The 20,594-nt window shown below is 36.2% G+C and overlaps 2 protein-coding genes across 9 annotated transcripts in view; one reads left to right on the top strand and one right to left on the bottom strand.

Annotated features, from left to right (window-relative positions):
• Positions 1 to 909: 909 nt before the first annotated feature.
• Positions 910 to 1,902, bottom strand: LOC140936476 (uncharacterized). The gene has a single exon (XM_073385955.1). It carries the CDS (start codon positions 1,781 to 1,783, stop codon positions 932 to 934), a length of 852 nt encoding a protein of 283 aa, XP_073242056.1. The 5' UTR covers positions 1,784 to 1,902; the 3' UTR covers positions 910 to 931.
• A 17-nt stretch (positions 1,903 to 1,919) lies between these two features.
• Positions 1,920 to 20,594, top strand: part of LOC140936474 (uncharacterized) — a 30,653-nt gene continuing 11,978 nt past the window's right edge. Inside the window, exons 1-5 of one of the 8 annotated variants that reach the window (XM_073385950.1) lie at positions 1,920 to 2,032; positions 11,725 to 11,851; positions 11,956 to 12,015; positions 12,284 to 12,332; positions 15,182 to 15,223. In XM_073385950.1, coding sequence (XP_073242051.1) covers positions 11,772 to 11,851; positions 11,956 to 12,015; positions 12,284 to 12,332; positions 15,182 to 15,223 — 231 coding nt within the window. In that variant the 5' untranslated portion in view covers positions 1,920 to 2,032; positions 11,725 to 11,771. Of the gene's footprint in view, positions 2,033 to 10,706; positions 10,909 to 11,480; positions 11,643 to 11,724; positions 11,852 to 11,955; positions 12,016 to 12,283; positions 12,333 to 12,563; positions 12,894 to 15,181; positions 15,224 to 17,097; positions 17,315 to 20,594 lie in introns of those variants that run through there. The other 7 variants (XM_073385951.1, XM_073385947.1, XM_073385948.1 and 4 more) reach the window with 7 other exon arrangements.

Here is a 20,594-nt window from a genome sequence, read left to right as displayed (position 1 = left end):
CAAAAGAGGTCTTAACAGGTGAAGGGTGGCAAAAAACCTATCACACTTAATAACCTCCAAATTCAAGCCCTGAAAAAAGCAGGTACAGTATGGAATGGTGCGTTGTAGAAATAATAATTATTGCTACAATGGCATCAGTAGTGGAAATTTGGCTCTGGGAGTACTGCCATATATGGGCTGTATAGGTAAGTGCTGCAGAGAAGGGTATGGTTTCAAGCAGTTTAGTCCCTGTTGTAGGGTATAGAAAGCATAAAGTTTGGGTCTAGAATATAATACTCAATAGGAAATCCCAGGGGAGGGACTCCGCATATAAAAGGGGTGGGGATGCTCGTTATCTTGCTTAGGGGTGTAAATTTCGGATTTTGGTCTCTCTTAGGGTGTTCTGGGCAAAACACCATTATATTCAGCCATGAAGGTCTCGATTAGGGATGCACGCAAAAAATATAAATATATATATAATGTCTGTGTTTCAACATGGTCTCTTTTAGGGGTCAAAAAAGGCTTGGGCCACGCCCAGATTGTTCTCCTTTAGGGGTTTAATTCAAAATTTCCGACGAGCATCCACACGCCTTTCATATGAGGAGTCTCCCCCCACCCCCGGTAGGAAACTGATCAACTGGTTAAAAAATGCTAGTTTTAAATAAAGAAACTGGAAATTGACACTTACAAAAATGAAACCACAAATTTGAATTTAACCCAAAAGACAGTTAAGTGAAAAGGTGTCATACTTGAGCTTTATCAGCTCTAAAGGGTGATTTATTTTAAGGATAAAATAAAAGTCATGCTATACAAGTTTAGCCTCTTTTAGGGCTTTGATTTTTATTTTCCGTAATACACTTCCATCCCTTTCAGAATGCTTTGCCTCCCTGGTTGCATTTACTTCATAAAAATTGCCAAATTATAACTTGGCTGACTCCATCTTTCAAACCTCTTACACTTTGGCACTTTTACGTTTTTTCCTGACTTCAATGACTTTTTGCAAACTATTTTCCTCTACATCTCTGTAAACTTGCTTTTGTCCAATGACAAAGATATGTAAGCGCTCCAAATTTCTTGGCAACAAGTCCAATTTATTATCTCGTAAGTCAACATGACTCAAATTAGGCAAACTGTCAACTGAATTACTGCTCAAAGATTGAATTAAGTTTGACTGTAGACTCAGAAATTCAAGTTTGTTTAAGCCACGCAAAGCTTCAGGGAATTTACCAAATTGATTCTCTGAAAGATCCAAGTGCATCAAGTTTATGAGGCGATGAAAATTATCTGGTAAAGATGAAAGTTGATTATTGGCTAAGCTTAGCCATTTGAGAGCTGTTAACCTTGCAAAGTTTTCAGGCAAAGATTTGATGTTATTACAACCTGCACCGAGTTTCTCCAAATGCGGAAGGTTACAAATTTCCGGAGGCAACGACATTAGCTGAATATTGACGATCCAAAGTTCTTTGAGAAACACTAAATCACCAATTTCGGATGGTAAAAATCCTAGATTGTTGTGACTCAAGCATAAAATCCTCAAGTTTGCTAGCTGCCGAAATCCAGAAGGTATTAACGTCAGCTGGTTGTGATCAAGCGACAAAACTTGTAGATTTTTCAATGTTACAAGTTCCATTGGAGGCATGATGATCCTGTTGTCATTCAGCAACAAAGTTCTCACTTTAGCAAGCTCCTTCAGCGAGTCTGGGAGAACCGTTAGATCGCGATGACTTAGATTCAGAACCGTCCACTTGGAGTTTATAGCACTCACTAACATTTTATCCACCTCTTTTTGAGTTGTTTGGTACATTTAGTAAACCACCAACGATTCCAAGATCTTCCAAGATCCAAAGAAAATTTCAAAACAAAAAAGTTTTCCACCAAGGAGCAATCATGCGCATTCCAACTTTAGTGTCAGTGATAGTTATTGCAGGCTCAATATTTGAACTTAAAATGGCGGCGGAAGAGCGGCGCCACGGCGAGATAAAGAAAATTCCTTTCTCTGGAAATAGTACAAGCGTAAATATCGTTTGATGGAACCTGTCAGAAGGAAAAAGAGGTAAAGAAAATCTTCTCATTCATATAATTTAGCTTAAGTTCTTCTTTGAAGAAGTCCTTCGTTCTGTCCTCTTCTGTCCTTCTGAATTTAAATACAGTGGGTCCCGGTTAATGCGGAAACCAAGGGGATATGCCATATTGTCCCTATTATCAGGGTTTCCGTGTTAAGCGGGCTCTTCGAAAAAAACGTCACGGACACAAGATTTATTAATATTAGTCTTCAAACAGACAAAGAGGAAAAAGGGAAGGACCACAGACTGAGCATAATTAACCCCAAGGAAGTTAAACTTGTGTTGTAGTACAGCACTAGTAGGAGGCAACAAGGCTTTGTACAAGGGTCAAACACAGAAAGAAAGACGGGTCTTAAGCATGTCACGCTATTTTGATACTTTTTTTAGTGATAAAATCGTATTAACTTATGTAAATCTGTCATCTCTTTAACTGAGCACAATGTCTACAATAAGAGAAGTACATGATTGTGACAAGGAAAATAGATAGTGCGCCGGTAACAGTGTCCGTAAAGTGGAGTTAACTATATATGAAAGTTTGTGACTTGAGACACAAAAAGTGTCCGTTGTCTGTGCTAACTGGTGTACGTATTAAGCAAGTTAATTTTAGAGAAAATATATGAGCTTTTCATTAGGAAAAATGAAGCTGTCCCTTTTGCACCGGTGTACACATGTCTGTAGTGAGCGGGTGACCATAGAGCAGGCTTCCACTGTATTGGGCTAGATTACAAAATACCTGCTATACCTGTCCACTTACATTTAACGTCAAAAAGCTGCTACCGCAGTCCTGCAGTAGTCTAAATTTACATATTTTAATAAACGTTTAACTTCGTTCTTTATGCAATGACGCGAAACAAGCAGACTATACACATGTATACCTACCTCTTTGATCCAAAAATCCCAACCAAGCCAGTTTAAAATAAAGCAGCCATTTTACTAAACTTATCATGCACCATTCATTTGAAATCCTCGGAGGGGGCATTCACTTTTTATGCAAGTGAAAGCAAGTGAATGGTGAACTCCCCCGCCTCTATACGTAACAAGGGATGACAAATATGATCATTGTAGTGGTGAAAGAAAACATTGAGTCTGGAGCAGCTGTCACAACACTTGCAAACCCTCGATAGAAAAGATAAATGGATCATAATTTTATAAAGCCCTTTTCATAGCCTTTTGGTCAATGTATTGAACAACAAAAAGAAAGTAAGTTATAAAAAAGTGGTCCTCACTTTGGTATCAAGCTAGCCTGCAGTGCAGGCGTATTTTGGGCGGGCAAAAGCTTGTTTATGTTAGTGTTGTTGTATCCATCTTTGATTTTATGACAGAGGAAGATTGGGGAGAATAGAAATAATTGTAACCCTTGGGACTCGCCCCATTTCCTCCTCTCTTCAGGAGTTTCAACATGGTGCTTTTCTGAGCAAAAACATTCATGGGCCCGAAGAAAACATCTGCACTGCAGGCAATATGTAGCCAAGCAGCACAAAAGAATGCATAATTTAGCAAAGACCCTGATTTCCATCATATCCCCCACCTACCAAGGAACAAAAATGGAGTGAACATGAAGTGAAAGGCCCCTCATGCCCAGGGTGGTGTCTGAGGGTTTCAAATGACTGGAGCATCATTTAGCAAATTTAATTGGTAGGACTGCTTGTTAACATTCTTATTTAATGAGTAGGGGACCACCATGTCAACTGAAGGTAGTGTTTCTACTTGTAACCAGTTGTTCAGAAATTGCCAATTTTTCTGTTTTTTTGCTGTTAGACATAAAAGCCCTGATACAGTATTTTAAATTGGAAAGCTGAGAATGAAACAAATTTGCAAATCACAAAAAATTTTTTGAGCCAAAATAATTTATTCAATTGGAATGCTTGTGGGTAAATTTCATGTTTTATTTGGAAATTTAATTACCAGTGCCAAATAACTTGCAAGTATGCAAGAATAGCGTGCTCTTTACTAGTGCAGATATCAAAGGCCACAAAATGGTCAGTCAGTGTACCTTTGCAAGCACCAGGTGTTTAAGTTATTATTTTGTTTCAGAGGAGATCATTATTATTATTATTATTATTTTTATGTGTGCATTTCACCTCTTCGCTTTTGCTCTTATAAACCTACCGTATTTCAGCATTTGGCATTCAGTCCTTGCTTTTTCATTTTCAGAGTATGAGATTTAGCTTTCAATATTGATTTACTCTTTTGCCCTATCAATATGCTTTTGGCTTTTGAGTTTGCTCTGCTTATTGGCAGCAGATTGAGGCTCCAGGAGATGGACTCCTCTCTCTGCTAGGTGTAGGGAGTTTTATAGAATTCCACTGTGATTATAAAGATACAATAACCGACAATGTTGTTTAAACATTGTTATTTTAACCCCCATTTTCTTCTGCTTCTATCTAATTTTCGTTTCGTCACGTTCGACTTGTTTAGTCTGGCAAAGTGCCGGGATTTTAAAAGCTGACCAATATTTGGGTATAGGTGAGCCACTGAGGGTTTAAAACCCTGACCCTGTTTAGGACAAAAAAAATGCCCAAAATACATACCCTGTTTAAGACAACACCCTCAATTCTATTACCCTATTTAGGACAAAAGACATAAATGCAAACCATCTTTATTTAAAGCCAATTATTATTGACAATTGCCATAGAGCAAATTCACCTTATGGCCTTTAGTATACTTGGAGTACTAACAAAATGCATCTTGCAAATTAAATCAATCGTGCAGGCAATACCCTATTTACAGACTCGCACGAAATTATACACCCTGTCTAGGACAGACTCACACGAAATTATATGCCATGTTCAGGGTTCTATCTAGGGTATTTGAGGGGTAGAAGCTTCCCTCCCAAAATGCCCAGCTTCCCCCTCAAAAATATTGCTATAATTACAATATATAAGTAACTATATCGGAAACCCAGACCCGACGAGGTCAGTGCACACATTGTAACATTTCTCAAAATACACCAGATTGCATCTCAGCACATATTCATTTCAAAATTTTTCCGGGGGGCACATGCCCCGGGACCCCGCTAGGAAGCTCGTAGCCTTCGGCCACTCGGGACTTCTCCCTCAAAAGATAGAACCCTGTGTTGAGGACAGAGAGGTAAAAAACCATACCCTGTGCAGCAGTACATTTCCGTACTAGGCCAAATAAGGGAATATTCCCCCCGCCCCGCGGGTAAATACCGTAAAAAGTGTATCGTGATTCACGAACGGTTCTAGGCAAAACGTAGCCTGCGGAGTAAGCTTTTCTGCTCGAGTTACTGCGCGAAGGCTGGAACGAGAAATGCTTGCTACGCATGCTAGGCAAAAAGTGTCCATTTTTCAATAACTCGAGTACTGAATGCCTTTACTAAATGTTTTTAAGAACAAATTAAAAACATTTCTTTTTATTAGTTATGTTTTATAATTTTTAACGATCGGTAAAGAATTTTTTTTTAACATTTTAATATTTACCGTCGTCAGAGAAATTGTAACTGTAATTTTTTTATTTTAATCTTGGTGTTTTTACTATTATAAAGCGCCATGAGCTTTTAGGACATGTTACGCTTAATACTCTATCATTTATTATTTATTTATTTGCCTCTAGTCGACCTCGTGGTGCTTAGGGCTTACACCCAAAAAAATCTGAAACTTAACTCCGGTAATTACCATTATTGCTGATGCGAGTGCAAGAAGTCAACGGTTCAGTTCTGTCATTCCTTGCGAAATCAAAGCATTGAAATCCTTTATGCTGAAAGCAAAAGCAAATTCTACACAATGTAACACATGCTATAGGTTGCTGGATTGTAGTACAATGACAGCCACCCAGCAGAAAAGGTGACCGGTCTTGTAGCGAAACGACTTAAAACACCTTTGCTAAACTACTTATGACACGCTGGCGAAACGACCTAACACGTGGCGAACAGGACGTAGGCGAAACGACTGTAAACCGCTCACAAGCCAAATCAAAATGCCTAAAACAGCGTGTTGGTATTTGATAGGAAAACGTTGAAAAGTCAAGGTATAAGAAGAAAAAATCGGAAGGTTAAAATACTAGGCAGAATGGAGAGGTCGTAAAAACTTGATGGACAGGAGGGGGAATTCCACTTAACCTGAGGTGCACTGATAGAGTCCCATCTCATGCCTTCTTAAGAAAATTCGCTGGACGTGTTTCAACTTGCAACGTGTTATTATGCTGTTTAAGCTTTTTAATCGTTAAAAAAGAAAGAAAAACATTTTATAATAGGGAAAATGAAAAAGGCGCTCGTATATAAGCCGAAAAGCGGTGAGGCGAAAATCTCAACGGAAGAAAGAACAGAAGTTCCTATGAGCCGAAAGAATGTCCAAGGAGAATGGATTTTATTGCGACGCAAAAAATTGGGTATGTTCCTATCAATGTACCTAGTACGGATATATCCTTGTTTACGGGTATAGGTAAATTCTCATATCAAAATTCCACACTCAATCATCCAGGAAACAACAAGTTCATTAGCTCTTATCAGTACGAATGCGGTCGGTCGTGGGTTTTACTTACACCTTAAAGGGACCGTGTCACCTTTATTATTGAGAGTCACTCGAAAATCCACCACAAGCGTTGCATGAAAATATTTTATTTCTTTGAACTACAGAGCAAATAGGTGATACATCACATAACTGCGGTGATCTATCACGTGTTAGATATTTCTTCGGCAGTCTGAGGTCGTGTTCTGTCAGTTCTGTTGGGGGGGAAATACCCGTTTTTGGTTGGTTTGGTTGATCAACTTTTTTGTTGAAATGGTTGAAAACTATGGGTCACGTCCGCTGATCTTTATCGTTAATAATACGTGATTCAAATACACATATGGACATAAACATTATACATGTTACGTATTTGAAAAGAAGGACCGCGAGGTTAACTGAACTTTAAAAATATTAAAAAATTATAAAAAATGCGTGTAAAAATCATTATTGCAGGTAGAAAATGGTATTGTAAGAATGATATTTAAAATGAGAATATATATATTAAAATATGAGCTATTTTGTCAATAAATCTTCATCCATCTTTTAAAGCCTTTTTTAAATTTGTTAACGTTAATTTCGTCAGTGGAGAGATGGTTTGGCAAACTGTTTCAGTCTTTGACGATTCTCACAAAGAAGGAGTAGTTAAAGGAGTTAACTTTAGCTGATTTAGTTTGTATTTTGTATGGATGGTTGGCTCCAGTGTTTTTACCTCTACAACACTCGAAATAGTCATTGAAGTTTAGGCCATTAGGCCACTTGATCTTTATCAAGTTTTGCGTCATTTCCCTGCGAATTTCGTGCTTAAAACTGGCGAAGAGCTGGCGTAGGTCTCCCGAAAAACTTGCACGTATACAAACAACGACGGCGGTCTCAACTCTTTTTGAAATCTAAATATATTACTGTGCAAAGCTCCTACATGGGATATTTGTGAACAGGGAACGGTCAGGGCTTATTCAGTCATAGACGACAGTATGGCTTTTAATTGTCTTATACAGGAAGTATTCCGAATGTGAAGGGGCAGATGGTTCCTCTCTGGGACTCTGCGCGGAAAGAATGATGCTCTATAACAACTCTTACGCGCTAGGATTATCCTAAAGAAGAGTTCACCTTACTTTATTTATTTATTTATTTTTTTACAAAATAAATCGATAAATCGGATATTTCTTCCTCGAAATAAATAACATTTCGATTATTCACTCTCAGCTCAAAATTCATTTTTTCTACGGAAATATGCCGAACTCACATGGTGTCCAGCTCCCAGTTGGCTGAGCTCAAGCTAAGTTTGCACTAGTTTTTACTGGATTCATAAATGTTTCAGAATTTAATAATAATAATAAAGATAGTAATAATAATAATAATAATAATAATAATAATAATAATAATAATAATAATAATAATAAATGATCGAGAACCCCCCAGAAGGAGGAACTTAGATGTTAAGGACAGGGATCTAGAAATAGAGAAGGGTCAAGTAGGACTTCCCTAGACTCAACAGCTATAGATGCTTTATTGTCTTTATTTTATTTTTTTTAAACAGTTGAAAGAAACTTTTGAATTTTAGAGGCTGACAGTTTTTTTATTGAAATGAAATGTTTTTAATTCGAATAAATTTTTCTTAGTTAAATTAGCTCTTTCTAAGCTAAATTAAGTGCTTTTTAAATCGACAGGAATTGTAAATAGTGTTTTGAATGAATAGTTTTTTCTTTTTTTCAAGGAAATTAATTGTAAATAGGATTTTAATAGTTAGCATTGTTGTCAATAATTTTTTTTCATTATTTTTAATAATAATAATAATAATAATAATAATAATAATAATAATAATAATGGTTTATTCACAGTATATCCATAAACTAAAAATATGGCTCTTCACCTGTGACTAACTACTAAAACTACACTATCTATAACCCACTAATCTACTCTTCAATTGGTTATAAATTATCATCACTACAAAACTATGAACAGTGAAATGATAATGAAACGATTTATCTCATATATCAACCGAAAGCGTTAACAGGAAGCTAGGAGGCAAGCAAGTGACCTTCACTTGCGCCTTAATCAGGGCTGTCACAACCCCCCCACGTCATCAAATATTGAGAATTGATAGGGAAGAAATGATAGATGACGTCATATCACACGACAAATTACGTCATTTGGGCCAAAAATGCTCGTTGATTCCGATCGACCTATATAGCACATAAACAGTTCATATTCTTTAGCCACATTATTGCTTAAACGTTAACGTTCCCTCAGTGGCTGAAACAACGCAAAATATTTGAAATTTTATGGTCGGAAAGTCGAGTGCACAAGAAATAGCAATTTTGGCGATTATCCGGGAGATATCAGACTCTAATCTGGAGACCGGGAGATATGGTCCAAATAGAGTCCAAAATCTGCAGTCTTAAGTTTGACAAGGTCTGTCGTGCTACACAATTAACACACGCCTCTGGCAGGGCAGTACATTGAAACGTCGTGCCTATGCCGTTTAGGGCTAAATTCATAAATTTTCGAAAAGTGTTTTCAGAATTATATACTTTTTTCTGTCACCTACCGCTGACTTGATTTTACGTTGGCACGACGTCTCTATTAAAGTCATGCTTCTGTTGACGCCAATTACAATTTAAGTTCGGCACGGCAGAAGCACGACGTATGAGCTGTGTCTCAGACAAAGGCGAGAAATGCCATTTACTCAGCCATTGTTGCTGTCGAAAAATGAGATAGGAATTAAACCATTTCAGTGCCCCACCAGAAACTTCATAAAGCTCACGTTTCTCTAGTAATTACAAATGATCAATTAAAAGGCCTTTTTAATATCAAGAAAAACTTACCTTGTCAATTTTCCCGTATCCCTGTTTTAAAACCAATTGTCGCACAGTTAAATAAACCCTTTAAGTCCCAATGGTGTCCAACATCAATTTTCTCCCAACCATATCCATTGATTGTCAAGAGATTTGGTTATGAGAATTAATAAATTGATCACCTAAGAGAAAATGCTTTGATCTTTCATCAAATTCTCTCAACTTATTCTTTAACAAAATGTATAGAGATCAGTTTGGAGAATTTGTATGTGGATATTGGGGCTTAAAGGGTTAATGCTAAGAGAGTTGAATGAAGAGGGCAGAATCCTTACTGGATTTTTATAGAGAATAGAATTTTCCTTCACATGATGATATATACAATCAATTAGTAAGAATAAAATGGAACAGCAAACCCCCATCCCCCACCAAATCAAGGATGAAGCGCGCGTAAAAGCCAAAACGCGCCATTTTTCCATCCTTGATTTGGGGGGTCTAGATTTTCCATCTGTTTTGTCCAACAATGTAGCTTCCGGGAAACCTCTTTCTCGAGAAATACTCGTGCTATTGGCGCGATTGAAATCGAGTCTACAGTTTCCCTTGCCACGTCGATCGTTTTTTTTTTGTATACAGGTCGTATACGCTCATTCATCAATAAAGGCTCCAGTGGAAAGTAACAAAGTTAAATAATAAATATGAAATATTCGGATGGTGGAATTATACCAGAAGAAATTTTTAAGACCTTTCTAGGGATCTTATCCGGCAAGATCTCTTCTTGTCGACACGTTTACATGTGTAACTATATAGCGTGGTTAGTAGAAAAAAGACAGGCACGGATAAAAAATAAGGCTCTCAGTCCTGTCCTCGCTCGTTTTTTCTCACGCCTTCCTTTCTCTTGAGCCGTCACGACTAATAGTCAGACGCTGGAAGGAGCCATCTGGGATCAAATGAACAGAGAGAACTCCTCGAAACTACACTCAAACTACCCCGTGGCAGATAGTTGCGTGGATAATTAAAACAAAAACGAGAAAGCACCAACAAAGGCGCGGAAAAACGAGCAAATATTTGGTCGCACGTTTTATTGAAAACCCTAAAATCCGCTGCCTTTTTTGTCAGTTTTTGTAAAGCTGTAGGTTTTTCTGACTGTGTACTAGTACGTAAAATCTTCAGGATTATCCTTGTACGGGAGAATAAAAAGCGCTCGCTCTAAAAAGTCGGCTTTCATCAGTCTGCTTAGCATGCTAGAATTATCATTTAGCGATTGACACATTTTCATTAAGACATCGTGGCGATGTGTTTGCTTTGTTATAGTGGACAGTAACCTAAGCGACGCACATAAGCGATAATAATAAAATATGCCACCCAAACCTTAAGTGAGTTTTTCTGGTGTGGCAACCACCTGTCTATGGCGACCAGGCGAATACCATGCAGGCGTCCTTTTAGAACTACCCAATCAGGGAAAAGCCCATTTCGAAAGTGAAGTAACTTACTCTCGATCTCCGGTCGCCCATATTGGATTTTTAGAGCCTTTTACTGAAATGTTTTAGCGGATTGTAGCCTTTGAAATTTCCTTTTGGTCAGTTGAATTGGGTATCCGTCACTGCGGTAAGTTTTTTCATCAACAGTAATTTATCTAGGGTGCTTTTGATCAATTTAAACTTTAATGGCGTCAAGTTTGGGTTAAAAAATATCCGCTAAATTTAAATTTCACCCAGATACCATTTGGTTTTCTAATTTCTTCGATTTCTTTAAATTCGTTATTTCTCCGTGAATCATAAACTTCTTTTATTTGGATTCTTTAACTGAAAATGAGCGACCTATATATCGAGTAATAATATTAAAATAAATAAAATCTTCTGACTATCAAATGTAGATTTGAGTCACAGAAAGACTGAAATTTTACGGCTGAACCTTTGGTGTTGAATATCCAATATATTTAAGAAGAACATTAAAATATTGAACATGAAACTACAGTTACAAGAGACTCGTATAAATGTAAATAAATACGCGAGACTAGTGCAAAAAATGATTGCCATGTTTTCCGTGAATGTCGGGAATATCGCTGTTTTGTCTCAGCGGAAGTGCGTCACCGTTGTTTGATACAGGTGAAATCGACGGTGAAATCATATTCCACGGGGAGAGCGTGATTGCACACACACACAATGTGGTTAAGTGGGTTATTTCTTCCGCGTTGCTCTGTAAGTCTTATAATTGCGAAGTGCACGGGCCACTTTATAGTAAAAGGGGTTTTTATTCCAACATGAAACTTTCTCTACTCTCGGTAAAGGTTTTCTATCGAAAGAAACCGAAGTTTAAAGAGCGGCGAAATAGCAGCAAAAGTGAGTTGCGTTACGCGAGTTGTCACTACATAAATACTCCTTTTAATACTTGTAAATTATCTTGTTTATTTTTTCAATGCAGAAAGAAAAGAGGCTCGCTCCAAATCAAACCCGAATCTCCCTGCTGCAATGGACAACACATCTGGCACCGAGGGAGAAATCAACGAGTCTACGAGCTCGATGAGTTGTTCCATCAATGAATTCGAAACGTACGTATGCTTGCCAAAACTTTCTGGTATTAGTCATTTTATGCATGATTACACTTCATGTTTTTGCTCAATATTGGGTAATGCTCTGCTCTGGGTTTTATAAGATTTGCAGATGAAGTGAATGGTGAGATTCCCGAGGTAGACTTCAGAGGGAAAATAAGAAGGTTTGTCCAATTATTTCGCTGTTTGTTATTCACACTACCCGCCAATGTATCTCAAACATTTTTATTTTCGAAATGACTCGCGTGGAGAAATGGCTTTTGAAATGAAAAGCTGGTGATAGTGTAAAAGATTATCGATCCAGAGGAACAGAGGAAGTTTTAGCGTTTCAACATCATTTTCTGTTTGTCGTACTGCATCCCTCACAGCGTCATAATTTACGCTATGTTGAGCATTGTTATCAACAAGCGTGTCTTCTCTTTGTTCTTCCAGCGAAAAGTCCTTGTCAGACCTGGATGACACTTCAAGTGCACTCACTCAGGTACATTCCTTTCATTTGAGTAATTGAAGTTCTTTGTTGAAGTGTTTCTAGGAAAAGACTCTCTTTAACCGGAAGTTAAATATCAGCCAATGCGCTCGCGCGACGTTCGCGGCAAGCTGGTGGAGTGATCTTGACGTGTGATGAGCTCACGCATGAGCCTATTTGTGATAGGCTCCTGCAATGGGTCACGCGAGTATGCGGTCAGATTGAGACCGTACTTTGACCGACCGTAAATAAAAGCTTCGAAACCTCTTAAAGCTGTTTTCTTACTCGTGTTAATCTTCTGGGAAGGAGCGATCACGGAATGGAAGGGGACATTTTCTTGTAGCTTTCTTCTGGCTTGCTAAAAATGTTGTCGATCAAAGTTTCGCGCCTGGATGACTGTTAGTGCCCTCATACAAAACTTGCGGGATTATGCAAAACGAAGAAGAGAGTGAAAATCGGGGCAAGCGAACAAAAATGCGATTTTCCGTCAGATCAAAGACTAATAAAAACCTAGCTCGAAGAAAAATTTCATATCTACCTTGGATTTTTAATCCAATGTTGAAGGTTTATAATCAGGTAAGGTAGTTTCAAAACAAATATGTACAATTATGCAAAATCAATGCGTTGAAACAGGTGTCTAAATGTTTAAAACGTGTTAATGTGAATTAGTTGTCATAGTGAGATATACATCAGACACCGCTGGGGAATTTGTCGCGTATAGAATTTCAATAACCAAAATGTACCCTTTACATCTAAGACCCCCATCTTAAGGTCGTGCAAGGTGGTTCAAATTGTTGTTTTTCCTTTTTCATGCTAGGTTATAGTTATTTACAGAATCTTATTCTTGCATTAATGTTACTCTGATCATCAAATTTTGCTTCTTCACTTTTAAGTTTGTAATCCATAAAAGCTGAGTAAAAGGGATAACTAGTGTCGGTAGGCGGCCGGGCTGGCCTGCTGATTAAAAAGTCACCTCTTCAGTCCCCGGGCAAGATCAATACTCTGGGTCTTTAGTTACAAGGGAAGAAGATACTTCCTTTGCCAAAACGAATAGACCTCTCATGGCAAGGGTGGCTATGGACAAATGGTGGTCCCATCTTCAGTTAGAGGTGTAGAACAGTGTCTTTAATTAGTACCTACATGCTAAATACACTGACACTTTGATGAAAGGACAGACTTTAAGTAGTAGTAGAAAGTTATTCTCCATTGGCTTAGTCTTAATCTAAATCAGGAACAACCTTCATATTGTTTTACTTGGTTACCCTCTTCACTATGTGGCCAATCCATGGTGTAAAAAAAGTCACTTAATATTGTTTAATATAAATTAATTGTAGTTTAATTATAAATTATTGTTAGAATGCACTATAACAGACCATAAATGCTGAGAGAAAGTATGCCCTCCATATTAGTTGAGTCACCAATATTGGTCCTCGAAGTAACGGTTTTAACAATACATAATTAACCTGAAGACAAACTGTAACTAGGTAAGGGATAAAAGGACTCAAATTTACAAGCTCAAATTGAACTGTATATACAAGTTTAACTTTATATTCCCAGCGTCGTCAAATTAACACCTAGTTGAACACTGTTTAGTGGCTTAGTAACACATCAGTCTAAAATTGAATTTTAATTATGTGTTGTTCAACAACTTCCTGTTTTATCACAAACAACCTTCAAAATTTGAGGTATGATATGAGATTGGGGACTTAAATATCTTAAGTTATTTGCTGCTGCACACAACCTTTTCCCAGGGTTAACAATATAATAATATTTGCCTATCTTTGAAAAAACATTTGATGTGTTCTTATCACGTGAGGTTTTAGCTGAGACCTGATAGGTTGTTTTGGATCAGTTGTTCCTTATTTGCATGTGATTCATGACTTAGCATTTTTTAATTGTGTACTTTTACTAATAATAATTGCTCACAGCGTGACGTAATTTTATTGATTTTCTGCTTGATTTATTTCATTTATGGAATGTGGTTTACCACCAAGCAACATTTTTTGCAACTTGCCTTACCAAAGCTAAAAATGTGGTCATTATTTAGAGGGGTAGGGTAGCAGAAGATCAAGAAATGTCATGTTCAAATAATCCTTACTACTTGTCCACCTTCTCCTCACCTCCACACTCAGTTCCCGTCTTGTGTGCTTACCCACTCTTAAACTGTCCAGCTCCTTTTTTCGTTGCAAGAAAATTAGCAACCTTCCTTACCCTCTAGGTTTCCTACAGCTAATGTTTGGCAATGTTGTGTGCAGTTAAGTAGTACAATGTACTGTATTATGTACGAGACTACTACATCATGGGAAAGAAGCAGAAATCATTTTATGTCACACAAAATTGTAGTATAGAAACATTGTTATCAATATGTAAAACTATTTATGTGCTTCAGAAACTCTGGTACAGTGTAGGGTGACTTATTATATTCCAAATACTGGAACTAACTTCTTCTTTTTATAATGTCTGTGCCAAAAGAAAGAAATTATTGTTTTTACATTACCAGCACTAAGCATTTAAAATTTTGAAGACAAGTTCCACAACTTAATTGCCCATTTGTGTGACAGGGCCTTAAATGAAACTAACAGAAACTCACTCCTAAGACAAAATTTGTACAGTGGAAACTCTCCTAGCGGACAGACTCGTAAGCAGGCAGCTCTACTTACGGCCACCTTCACAAAACCCTATTTTTCTCAATTCCTATACAAACTCTGTATATTTACATTCCCGTAAGCAGCCAGCTCCAGTTATGGAAACCTTTTTCACATTCCGAGGATGTCCACTTACAAGAGCTCCACTGTAATCATTTAATGACCTAAGTTCAATAATTTTTCTTTAATCATTATTTTTGTTTCCTTTTTTTTGTACAGTCTCAAATAATAAAAGCTGACAGGACTCCAAACTTTTTCAAGGTGAGATTCTCCAATAATTCTCTAATTTTCCATTTAACTGTTACAGCAGTAGGACAAGCAAAACGTTGAATGCTGGAAATTTTCTCTGGAATGGGACATAATTATTGTTACCATGTATGCCCTTCATTGCCCATGCTGTTTTGGTTGTGTTAATGGCATGTTATTGTTAAACAAATGTAAGGACTTGTAAATATTACCAAACTGTTGTCTGAAATTAGACTGGATTACTATACTGCCAAGTTGCTTTGCTATAACTGGATATAGTGACTTTTCAGGTTCTTTATAGACAAGCTTTCCATTTTCTTTTGACTCCTGCTGCCTCCCTATGGCTACAGTTGAGCTCACAAGCATTCATTATTTTCATTGTCACCATTTCAAATTTTTAAATCATTTGTTGGGGAAAAATTAATCTGTTTCCAAGAGTGTTGTACGTTCATTCTTTTTCATATAAATTTCCTAGCTGCTTACTGACTGACAGCTCTCAGCTTTGAAAGGTCTATCTTTAGTGTGAAATGATTATTCCAAGAATTTCTCTTTTATTATTATAACTTATTTGGATTTCTAGTGTAAATTTTTTACGTCAGTGAGGAAAAATGTATCAAAAACCATTTCCATTTTAACAGTTCATACTTTAGAATTCTGACTGTACATGGCAAATCAGTGGACTCCAATGAGCATCATATAATTAGGCATTTTTATTGGTACAAAATTTAAACTATTGCATGAGAGTAATTTTGTTCATTTTAACTGTAGTTTACATTACAATCTTGCATACATAATTCAACATGGAAAACATTATTGCACTTAGAAAGCAGTTCTGGTAATCTATCATATACATGTATCTATTTATAACATACTGCCAATTATAGCTTTTCTTTGATGACAGGTTATTCAAGTAACATCTGTTTAAATATTTCTCATATTGCATAAATTTTTGTTATTCCAAAAATCTGGCAAGCTATTGCTAATTAAATGTTCAACTAAAAAAGATATTTATTTCTTTCTCTGTGTGTATCATGATTAAACTCTGGTGAATTGTTGCAACTGCTTGATAGAAGTACCACAAGAGTAATATAATCTGAATATTTACTGTAAGTATTTGGCCCTTCAAACCCCAACATAGTATCAATATACAAACTCTCTAGACTGATTCTCATACATTTCCTTAAAGTATTAGTTCAGAGAATTTGATAAAAGATCAAAGCATTTTTCCTTTGGTGATCATAGTTTTATTATTTCTCATAACTTTCTCTTGATAATGTATTAATATTACTAGGAGAAAATTGATGGTGGTCAGTGTTGGGACTTGAAGGGTTAGTAAATTATTAACACAAAATTAACACTAACAGGTGGGATTGGCACCAGAAAAATTGACATTTTTATTATGCTCATTCTGGACTTAATACTTTAGTAGATGCCATGTTCATTAAAACTTTACAGTATCAGTGATCCAGTGCATCTGGAAGTTAATGATTTCTCCACAATGATGTGTTGTGAGAAAGTTTGATGCTGTCTTATTAAAACGTTTTGCTTTGAGTTTTCATTGTGTCTCCTCAGTAATTTGCCTGGATGTAGTTTGCATATCAGTTGTTTATACAAAGGTATCATTTCTCAGTATATGTTTTTGACTCTACATGGAAACTCCATTGAAAGAACATAAAATGAAAGATCGCTGTTTTGTTTTTCACAGCTCATTTCTATTGTGTTTTCTCACAAGACAAACCATTTACTTTATGGACCTTTCTGATTCACCTCTCCACCTGCCCTATTTAGCTGACCAATCACATTGTGTTTTGCTCTCCCTGTGGTCTCCTGTAACTACACAGAGGTTTATTTTGAACTATGAATATATTATCTGCTGAGAAGTAATTTCAAAGGACTGGTCCTTCCTTTCAAGCGATTCAGCAGTATGTTCCTTGCATATTTTAACATGACAACCCTGAGCAAATTCAGGCAAATTCTTTAAGAGTCATGAGTCAAGGAAAAAGAAAATTAAGAAGACACAGTAGTGTTTTTGGGAGATCTAAGGATGATACCTTTAAAGCAACAAGCAAAGGAAGACGTAAAGGACAAATCTTACAGAACAGATGGGTAAAATTTCCCTGTTTACTTAGAACCACCTTAGATACTTGAAGTTAGAAATGTTGCCTCAATAAGTTGTGAGATTTTGACAAAATTGATTTTCTCATAGTCAAAATGTGATTCTTTCAGAATGAATTTTATTGCACCCAGAGTTGTATTTCTCAATAATCCAAATGCCCCTAAAAAGAAAAATAATAAATAAATGTACTGATTTTGTTGAGTGTCGCATGAAGTATGACATTATTACCAGCACCTGGTGGATCACACAGAGAATTTTGCTGTAACTGTAAAACTTAAAGGAAAGGAAGAGTGCCAGTGAAATGTAACACTGGAGTTGTATGAGAAGATCTCCAGTTATTGACTTTATACATTCCAATTGGAAATTACCTGACAGGGTTGAATGGTATGTTAATGAATATGTGTCACTTGCAAAATGTCTGATGTAGCTCTAATTCAGATGCCTTGTCACACTTTGGCTCAACTCATTCTCAGGATGGTTTGGATATCCCCCTGTTTGGATTGTAGCACCATTAATTATTTATTTACATGGAGAAAACCTGTATGAGTGGAAATACCTTCCAGTACGTTTTCTAACCCTTTTTAGTTTTTCACTGTTTTTTTTTCTCTCTTCTTTTAAAAAATGCATCCAGCATGCTATGAGTTTAATTTTTTAGTTATTTTTATGGTGCACAAAATTATTCAGTCGTGAGACACTGAGCATGAAGTATTTATGCACAATTTGTTGCAATAAATGCATTGTAGGTCTTGGATCCTTTTAATGCCTTAATTTTGTTTATATTTGCAGTTTGACCAGTAGGAACAGATTTACTTTTCATTTAGTTATAAGAAAATTAATTATTTGCCAAGTTTTTTCTTTTACACAGACCTGCAAAGTGTAACTAAATGCAATTCAGTGACTTTTAACGCCAACTCATGTAATGATTATTAATAATACCTCAGTACTCATTGTTAATTCTTATATTGAAGCTATTGAGCAGTAGTTCTACCTGTCGTTTCTTATGTAAACAACTTTTCTGCTTTGACGTATGATTCCACTGGCTTCTGAAAAATATTATTATTACTATTATTATTATTATTATTAATCTACTTGTCACTTCTTGTGTATTCAAGTTTTCTGTTTTCATTGGCACTTGCACATTCTTGAACACTTGCTTGAAACTTTACATTTCACAAAAATGTCAAGCTTCATACAGCAGCATAAATTAAATAAGTCTTAGTGAGGATAATTAAAAAAAAAAAAAGAAAAGAAAAGAAAAATTCTAATTGCCTCAAAGCAAACCAGTCTTGTGCAGGAAGAAGTTTTTTTTTCTTTATTTTTCTATTTCTTCATGACTATGACCAAAAAAATCATAATCTTCAAGTAATTTAGCTTGTCAGTTTTGTGAATGACAATCCTTTGAAATTGCATATGATAATTAAAGTCAAGCCACTGTTGTTTATTAACTCTTGCCTTTTAACCAACTCTTCTTTCTCAGTATATCTAGCACACATTAGAAAATAACCTGAATAGGCATATTGATTTCTAAGAAGATACAACTGTGAAAAAGAAAATTCAGCTCCTCATTTATCTGTTATTTTGCTCATGTGTTTCAGAGGTGGTAATAACCGATTTGAGATAATTTTTAGGTTGGTGGAGTTTGTTTTCAGAAAACGTGCTGTTTTAAATGTCAACATGCTCTTGTTCAAAACAAGAATGCATGAAATATTTTTTTTGAATCGCAGAATTAATTGTTCCATTGTGTTGAGAACTATTTTAGGGTGAAACTGTTGATGTGTCACATCACTTCATTAAAATGACAATGAGTTATCAGCAAACTGTCCCTGGTTTGCTTTAATCTTTTGACTTTTACTCCTTTGGAAGTGATCAATATCTATGTCTATTGTTGTAGTGGTTATATAGTGTATCACAAGTTCATACTGATAATATTCATATTGTTGCATAAATTTTGAAGTTAATTTCTGAATAGGCTTTTTTGAATACCCAGGATCTTTGTAACTGATGCCCATTGATGCCCTTGTCAGTTGGTTCTCTCATAATAATTACTCACATCAAAACATGCACTCAAATTATTAACTGAACACTAAATGCTTTTCTGACCTGCTGCTGTTATAACAAGTCTTAATTGTTTTTCTCTTTCTTCTTCAAGAAGACGGGTTGTTTAGTATGTTGATTTGTTGCGTCCACTGCAAGCAATTATTTATCGTTGGTGTGAAAAAAATGATAAAGGCAATTATAACTATTATTTTTAAAAAAAGTATAATGTTTCATGGGAGAGTCTAGGCAGGTCGTAATATTGTTTATTGTTCTGCAGATGATGTTTTTTTTTTCTGTGAAAGTATGCTAATATAAATGTTTGCGAAGTTTTTCTAGTAGAGCTTGCTTTAGCAGAGCTAGTTGAGCTTGCTTTAGCAGAGCGAGAGTCGAAAATTGCAAGCATTTATTTTTCTTTTCATTTATTTCGTGTGTGTGCACACCAAAAGGGGAATCATGGTTCCAGGTGTTCCTAGTGGAGACTGTGGAAACTGGGGATAAGAATCGCAACATGTCAGTGCTCCACACATATTTTGTGAAGAACTGAAGCTTACAGAAGCTTAGGAAAGATTGATGTGAAAGATGTCGAGCTAATTTCCGGAATGGGTCGGTCCATGAATTCTATCGCTTGAAAGCGCTGATTTCTTCAGAACAAGTGGATAGTTCAGTGGTTGAAAAAAAAGAATCTTTGTGAGCAAAACTTTGATGGTGACTAAAGGCTAACTGGTCAGATGTAGTCTTGTGATAAGCTTGCGGTTCATTTTCGGCAATGATTGAAATAACATGCCAAGTTCATCACGTTTTAGTTCTTTGGCAATGATGTAATTTCTCTCATATTGAGGCCTTTGGTTTTCGGGTATTTATGCACGCATACAGAAACAAATCGTCAAATCTGATATAAAAAGTATATATCCTGAAGAATACATGACTGTCGATAAAGTAGGCTGTGAGAAACTTTTAGCGGGGAAATCCTGTTTCTTGTAGAATTAATCGACTCCTCATTTCTTATATAATCCAAGCAAGCTTAACTTAACGCTATTAAAAAGCGTTTTTGTTATTATGAGAGAAACTTTGCTTTCTTTCTTTTTCCTTCTGAAATGTTCTTCATTTTCAATAAAAAGAGGCGAAAATAACAAAGTGTTTTTTTAAATACTTAGAGAGTGAATGGAACAAAGTGGAACATTAAGACCTACATTCAACAAATCATTATTCAAAGCTGCACAATAGTTTGCTAAT

This window comes from Porites lutea, chromosome 5 (genome assembly GCF_958299795.1).
Source record: "Porites lutea chromosome 5, jaPorLute2.1, whole genome shotgun sequence".
Classification (NCBI taxonomy): Eukaryota; Metazoa; Cnidaria; class Anthozoa; order Scleractinia; family Poritidae; genus Porites; species Porites lutea.
This window is presented reverse-complemented; position numbering and strand designations above follow the sequence as displayed.

Bases quoted from the DNA above. Each gene is read 5' to 3' on its own strand.
- LOC140936476 (XM_073385955.1), bottom strand. From the start codon at position 1,783: ATGTACCAAACAACTCAAAAAGAGGTGGATAAAATGTTAGTGAGTGCT.